Here is a 7,481-nt window from a genome sequence, read left to right as displayed (position 1 = left end):
CGGTGACTCATCAGCTGTGGTTGACCAGGGATGTGACTCAAGGTCTCCTGAGCAAGAGGTGAAACCACACCGAGCAATTTTGGCTCTACATTGGCAGCAATCGTAAGCAATATTTCACTGCTGGGAGAGGGGTGGGCTGCAGCAGTGTGTGATCTCCCTGTCCTCAGAGGCTGGAACTTCATGCCCAAGCCTGGCCCCATCTGACACAGAACAATAGCAATCACATCAATAATCCAGATAGAGGACAGCCACCCTTCCCCCATTCCCTGCAGGATGCTCCAACAGCGCTCAGCTGGCACAACAGAGGAAGGTGCCCACCTCCACCCTCATGAGGACCTCAGGAGGTGGCGAGGCAGAGATGGAGGCCGCACATTGCCCCCAGTGGTCAGGCAGAGGTGGACTTGGTGTTGGACTCTGATCTTTGGGGATTCGTTCCAATTTGGGATTATAGAATCGCAGAATCACACAATGTCCCAAGTAGGAAGGGACCCACAGGGATCAGAGTCCAAATCCTGGCTCCACAACACACCACACAAACCCAAACTCGATGTCTGGGAGTGGTATCCCAATGCTTCCTGAGCTCTGGCAGATTGGGGCCATGCCCACTGCCTTGGGGAGCTGTGCCATGCCCACCGCTCTCTGGGGCAAAGCCCTTCCCTCACCCCCACCTGACCCTCCAAAGACGAAGCTCCATGCAATTTCCTTGGGTCCTGTTGCTGTTATCAGAGAGCAGAGCTCAGTGCTGCCCCTCTGCTCCCTCTGAGGAACTGTAGGGCCATGAGGATCTGTAGGCCATAATGGGCTGTAGGTCATGAAGAGCTATAGGATCACCATGAGGCCTCCCCTCAGCACAGAGCAGAGGGGGACAGCCTTTCTCTCAACTGGAGACATCCTATGACTCTACAGATGGACACCATCACAGGGACCCAACAGGTGTGCAGCATCTGCTGACATCTCCAACTGTGATCCCAAACATCAGCTCTACTCTCAAAGGGCTGAGAGCTTCCTCCATGCCACAAAGAGAGGACGGCAGTAGAGACCACAGCCAGCTCCAGTCCAACTTCCTCCCTAAAATAATTTTATGTCTTTCTTGTGCCACATGCTACCAGGGACATGATGATCCCCCTAGATGTCAGTGGGCTCCCTGTGGCCACCGTTTTGTCATCTCCTGCCCATCCACTTGCATACATGTCCCAGTGTTCCCTTTGTGTACCTGAAAGGGCAGGAGAAAGTCAGGACAGCTTTCTGGCCTCAGCAGAAGAGCAGTCTTGTTGCAACATGAAAATGCCTGCTCAGAAAGAAAACCACACCAGTGTACTGCCTCTAGTGTTTATTGGGGTATGGCACATGCCAAAGGAGAAAAGCTTAAGCAAACAAGCACGAGTGCTCTCACGATCGCAACAAAAAGGCAAAGCCCAAACAGAGGTGAGCAGTACTGGGGCCACTGCAGCATGTCAGGGTCCCATGGGAGACCTTGAGGGATGCCCAGACCCCACAAGCTGTGCGTTGTGTGGGGTTCTTTGTGGCTGGGGGCTTTGGGGTGGTGGGTCCTTCCAACGCCAGCTCTCAGCTCTGTGCAACAGCTTTAAGGTGCCTCAAGGAAGAGTTTGGTGAAGCAAGAGGTTCCCAAGCCCTCAGCAGAGCATTTCAGTCACTGTGGTGGATGAAGCCTGCTGTTCTTTTCCCATGCGATGTCCAAAAGAGGGCAGTGACTGGCCTGACAGATGGGTGGCCCTCAGCTGGGCAGCAGAGTGGTGGTCCTGGTGATGTTTGCTTCCTTTCTCCTTTGGGTGCCGGGGACGGGGACAGCTCTCTATCCTACTGCCTCCGGGCAGACACAGAGCTGTTCTTCAGGATGCCTCCGGAGCCCACCACAACAGAGCTGCCCGCTCCGGAGCCGAATCCTCCCCCTCCCAGGCTGTAGCAGAAGCCAGCACCCCCCGTGCTGCAGCTGCCCCTCCCGCTCCCAGCGCCGAATCCCAATCCTCCTCCAAGGCAGAGACCACCGCCGTATCCACCTCCTATGGAGCTGCTGCCGCCCACCACAGCTGCGGGGACAAGGGAAGGTGTGAGGTTACCACCGGCAGAGCCAGGGAGCACAGGGACCAGGGGCAGGCTGGTACTTACAGATGCTCACGTTGCTCTGGCACTCCCCAGACATCCTGCAAGGAAAAGAGGTGGAGAGTCAGCACCGCCCCACAAGCTTGGGTCCATCACACTCCGTAGGACCACGGTGAAGGGCAGTGCTGTTGATATCTTAACAGAAGATGCGCTGCTCTGCATCCTTCCCGTTGACTTAGCAGGATGTGATCCAGCCATATCCCCACCCACCTGCACTCCTCGCCCTCCAGCAGCTTCCTGTAGGTTGCAATCTCAATGTCCAGTGCCAGCTTGACGTTCATCAGCTCCTGGTACTCACGCAGCTGCTGGGCCAGGTCTGCCTTGGCTTTCTTCAGGGCTGTCTCCAGCTCAGTCAGCTTGTCCCTGGCATCCTTCAGGGCCAGTTCCCCACGCTGCTCAGCATCAGCAATGGAGCTCTGAATGGCCTCACACTGTAGGACAAAGACAGGGATGCAGCGCATTGAGCAGTGGCCACTGCAGTGCTCCGTGCCTGCATCACCTGGCTCAGCTGATCCCAAACAGCTCTGACCAGGGCACAGCTCCCAGAGGAATTACGAGGATCTCACACCCATTCCCCAGAACATGACACCCATACCTGCTTCTTCACGTTCTCAATCTCAGCCCGTAGCCTCTGGATCACACGGTTGAGCTCGGAGATCTCAGCCTTGGTGTCCCTCAGACTGTCTCCGTGCTTTCCTGCAGTGGCCTGCAGCTCCTCATACTGATGGGCAGGGGACAGAGGAGATCATCAGGGGCAGCATGAGGTCTCCCTGGATTTCTCCAGACCAGGAAGGGGAGCACACAGGCCCCTCAGCCCTACCACCACCATGCAGATAGCCCTCACCTTGCTCTGGTACCAGGTCTCAGCCTCCAGCCGGCTGCGGTTGGCGATCTCCTCGTACTGCGCCTTCACCTCTGCAATGATGCTGTCCAAGTCCAGGCTGCGGTTGTTGTCCATGGACAGCACCACGGAGGTGTCGGAAACAGTCTTCTGCATCTGGCACAGCTCCTGCAATTCACACCAGCATTGTCTTGAGCCCTGCTAGGACACCTTCCCCATGGTTCCATCCCACTCTGCTGCACACTCACCGCTTCGTAGAGGTTCCTCAGGAAGTTCAGCTCATCAGCAAGAGAGTCCAACTTGGCCTGAAGCTCCACTTTGTTCATGTAGACGCCATCCACATCCTGCAGCAGAAATTAGGGCTGAAAGCCTTCCCCTGATGCACACAGTTGGGTCTAAGTCGAGCCCATAAGTCAGTGTGCTGCTCCATCTCCGCAGCACACAGCTCTGGGGGCCCTGGGTTACATCTGAGCCTCACCAATGCAAAGCTCTGCTGAGAACCAGATGGAAATTTGTATAAAATAATTAAAAATGACAATGTGCTTAGAAAACACAGATAAAGGTGGCAATTCAGATATCTGGATGTTTTGCTCCAGGGAGGAGGAGCACCAACTCCCATCAGTCTCCCCCTCTGCCCTGGGAGGTTCTCCTGCCTTCAGCTCTCCTTATTGTAACAAGGGCTCAAGCTTAATTAAAGCCTCCCCTTGTGCCTGCAAGTGCTTGGTCCTCCTCACACACACTTGGGCTGCCCAGAGCTTTACCTTCTTTAGGAGCACAAAGTCATTCTCTGCAGCTGTCCTTTTGTTGATTTCCTCTTCATACCTGTTGGGGATAACGAGGGAGATTCAATCTCTCTGCTTATTTTGGCTCCTGCTCCACTGCTGGTGGCTGCTGGCCTTGGAGCAATGGATGCAGCAAAAAACAGAGGTGCTGTGAGCAAACAGAAGTGGGGCTGCACGAGCCCTGCAACCTCCCATTACAAACATCTCCATCCTGCTGCTTCCACGAGGAGACCTCCTGGTCTCCAGTTGGCCATCGTGGCCAGGCACAGAACCTTACAGTCATGGAACTGCTGGAGTTTGTTTTTTTTTTAATGGTCATCCCATCTAACCCCCTGCAACGAAGAGGGAATGTCCGTGGCAGCTGCACATTGCAGAGCACAGAGCAATGGAGGTCACCTCCACATCACTTCTCATCCTGCAGCCTCAGCAAAAATCGAGCAAGGTGAGGGATCAAATTGTTCCCAAATTCTGGTTATCTGCAGCTTATCAGCTGAGATATTTCTCCATCTTTGCTCTTCTGATGAAGCAAATTAACCTCATCACACCAGGATAATAATTAATCCCCCTCCCATCAGCGTTCCAAAGCACCATCTAAGTAAGCTTCAAACTATGAAGAAAATTATTGTAAGGAATCCATGAGGAAACCCATGAGGAAATTATAGTGGGATTTAGCAACTGCCCTAATTGCTTCATTAAATCATAATGTCACGGATTTTCGAGTGGGGAAAGGCAAACAGCAGAAGATCCTGCGCTGGTGACAACCGCAGTTCACACAACAATGAGTGCTGGGGCACACCTCGAAAAACGATCGCCTGCTGTCAGAGCTCACAGCTACTGCAACTTCCTCATAGCACAGATGGCTGCAACAAGTGAAACGCTGCCAATTCCCATCATTCTTTGAACTTTCTGACCGCTCAAATTATGTCTTTACTCCTATTTTTTTTCGCCACTTGCTACCCCCAAAAAACTTAAAATAGAAGTGGCAAAAAAGTCTCCAAACAATCTGCTTTGCACAGCTGGTGAAATCAGCCAGAGCTCAGACATCGCTAGGAGTGAATCCAGAATAAATCCATTTGGTCCTAGATTTGGGGACATCCCTAGAGCTGCCCAGCACTGCCAAGCCCCGCGCTGGCACCGTGAGCCACGCACTTGGTCTTGAAGTCCTCCACCATGTCCTGGAAGCTCTTCAGCTCTGACTCCAGCTGGATCTTCTCACTGGAAAGGCCGTCCAGCTGCTTCCTCAGCCCGCTGATGTAGGCTTCGAAATATGGGTCCAGGCTCCTGGTGCTTGTGGTGGGGCTTTGCTCCTGCAGGAGCTTCCATTTGGTCTCCAGGACTTTGTTCTGCTGTTCTAGGAATCGCACCTGAGTAATGACGGGGGTAGACAGAGAAAGGTCAGACTGTTCCTCAAAGCATCTCTCTGTTGTTTGTTTTCCTGCATTGCCTACATCTAATCAGTTCAGCCCTTCTGTCTGTTCTCGCTCCTCTCCAAAACTCCCCATCCTCCCCCAGAGTCCCACTGATGAGATGGTAAACCCATTCTCACGGCGATGGCTGACCTTCCCTCTCCCATCCCACAGGGTCTAAAGAGAAGAAACGTGCTGAGCTCTGTCACTTCAGTGCTTTCTCCTTCATGATGAGTTTGGGCTACAAAAACACCCAATGGCCCACAGGTGGAGGGGAGCAGCCTTCTCTGAGGATGTTCTGTGTGCTGCTGCATGGCCCCCTGGGTTAGCAAAGTCGTGGCCTCCAAATCAAGGATCCCATTCCTGCTGTTCTCCAACACGTTGGGATCATTACTTCTTCTGACACTGCAGCCTCCTTTCTGCCTGCACTTGGTTCACTGGGGCAGCTCTGGGCTCACTGTTCCCTCTATGCCCATCTCACAAGCCAGCAAGCTTCAGCCTCCCCCCAGACCCAGCTCTTACCTTGTCGATGAAGGAGGCGAATCTGTTGTTGAGGGTCTTCAGCTCCTCCCTCTCCTGTGTCCGCACCTTCTGGATCTCAGGGTCGATCTCCAGGTGGAGTGGAGTCAGCAGGCTCTGGTTGATGGTCACCTCCCTGATGCCGCCCGGTGGGCACTGGGCGAAGCCCCCAACCCCACCATCAAACCCTCCACCGAAGCCACCAAAGCCACCACCGAAGCCACATCCGGCCCCACTGCCAAACCCTATCCCATTGCCAACACCATAGCCAAAGCCTTGGCCGCCAGCCCCAAACCCTCTGCAGATGCCTCCAGCTCCAAATCCTCCCAGAGCGGTGCTCTTGCTCCCTCCCAGGCTATAGAGGCTGCGGCTGCTGAAGCCCCCGGCGTTGCCAGCAGGACCCCGGCATCCTCGGGCCACCGTGCTGAAGGTGACCTTGTTCTTCCCTCCTAAGCAAGCAGAGTTGGAGCTGAATCCCTTCTTGAAAGCAGATTGACGAGACATGGCGATAGGTTTGTGGTAGGAGAGGAGAGCTGAGTGGTGTCCAGAGGCGAAAGAAGCTCTGTCCTGTGAGCACAGTGCCTGAACGCCCCTTTTTATGCTCAGAGGGAGTTGGCCAGTTGTCAGGGGAGTGGAGATGTGATTTTTTATTCTATGAGTGGTTTTAGGTGTGCTTGGAACCATGCCCTCCCCCCCTCCTCTCTGCCTTCCCTGTGACCTGCCTCAAAACACTCCCTAGATAGCTCAGAAAGTAAAACAAATCTATTGTTGGTGTTGGAAGCACATCGTCAAATCAGATTTCCTGAGCTGGTGCTGTCAACCCATCACGGGCCCTTCTATAGTTCTTCTGGCAGTGACAAAGCACTACAAGCTGCTTGATGTGTTACACCCTCCAGGGAGACCCCTGTCTTGTCTCCATTACTCATTGGGAGCCATATGGCAGGTGCTTGGTTCGCTGAATTCTGACAAAAACCTGGTTTCCCAATCACAGCCCCAGATGCACTCCCGTTCAACTTTCCGCTCCGGTTCAACTCGGTTTGGCCAAAGCTGTTTCACAACCGAGGGAGGGAGCCCAGCAAGATTTAGTCTTAGGGTTATCATCAGCTTTCTGTCAATAAGGGAGTTTCTAGAAGGTTTTGAAGGATTTCTAGAAGGTTGGTCCGCTCTGACTGTGGCTTATTGAGCCCAGAGGGACACATGGGGGTTGCAGAGCCCAAAACATCTTGGTGTTTCCATGTAACCCTCACCCTACATCTTCACCTTTCTTCATTAGGGTCGAGGTGCAGTTACCAGCTAACGAGCTATGTCCATGTCAAGGGTTTCCAATTCCCCAGTGGGGATCGTGCCAAGACCAGAGGTGTTTTGAGGTGTCTCTGAGTTCCCCGCAAAGCAAACAGCCCTTTGGAGATGAGCAGGAAAGAATCCAGCAGCCATCAACTTCACAGATGACCTTCAAAGGTCTCCTCCAATCTCCTGAAAGCGTGCCCAACACACACTATTCCACAGTTACGGGATAAAAGGGGCAGAAAATGAGCATGGGAACTTTGACCCTACTTCCACCTTTCCTGGTGGAAGGGAGTCAAGGCTGGAGCCGTGTTTCCAGCAGGAGCATTGTAGAAAGGCTGCTGGGATCGTTCCCTGTGGGTCTGTCATCAGCCCCATTCTGTCCATGCTGCCACCACCCGCCAGCTGCCACCACCTGTCAGCACGCTCTCATTGTTCTAACACATCCAGCTTAATTGCTTAACCACTTTTAATTTATATTTTAATTGGCAGAGGTGTCTGAAGGTGCCATCAAACCGAGGATCCCCG

General features: G+C 53.5%; 1 protein-coding gene across 1 annotated transcript; it reads right to left on the bottom strand.

Annotated features, from left to right (window-relative positions):
- Positions 1-1,329: 1,329 nt before the first annotated feature.
- On the bottom strand, positions 1,330-6,206 carry LOC116235227 (keratin, type II cytoskeletal 4-like). The gene is made up of 9 exons (XM_031603242.2): positions 5,673-6,206; positions 4,894-5,108; positions 3,724-3,784; positions 3,211-3,306; positions 2,966-3,130; positions 2,717-2,842; positions 2,332-2,552; positions 2,128-2,162; positions 1,330-2,048 (listed from the first exon to the last, which is right to left on the bottom strand). Exons 1-9 carry the CDS (start codon positions 6,171-6,173, stop codon positions 1,819-1,821), a joined length of 1,650 nt encoding a protein of 549 aa, XP_031459102.2. The 5' UTR covers positions 6,174-6,206; the 3' UTR covers positions 1,330-1,818.
- Between the last annotated feature and the right edge of the window lie 1,275 nt (positions 6,207-7,481).

Source organism: Phasianus colchicus, chromosome 33, assembly GCF_987193195.1.
Source record: "Phasianus colchicus chromosome 33, bPhaCol1.hap1.1, whole genome shotgun sequence".
Taxonomy (NCBI): Eukaryota; Metazoa; Chordata; class Aves; order Galliformes; family Phasianidae; genus Phasianus; species Phasianus colchicus.
The sequence above is the reverse complement of the archived record's forward strand: the minus strand, read 5'-3'. Positions and strand labels throughout refer to the sequence as shown.

Bases quoted from the DNA above. Each gene is read 5' to 3' on its own strand.
- LOC116235227 (XM_031603242.2), bottom strand. From the start codon at position 6,173: ATGTCTCGTCAATCTGCTTTCAAGAAGGGATTCAGCTCCAACTCTGCT. The intron at 3,785-4,893 runs GTGCGTGGCTCA...TATCCCCAACAG, and splicing joins GTGGAGGACTTCAAGACCAA to GTATGAAGAGGAAATCAACA. The intron at 3,307-3,723 runs GTAAAGCTCTGG...TTTCTGCTGCAG, and splicing joins ACTTTGTGCTCCTAAAGAAG to GATGTGGATGGCGTCTACAT.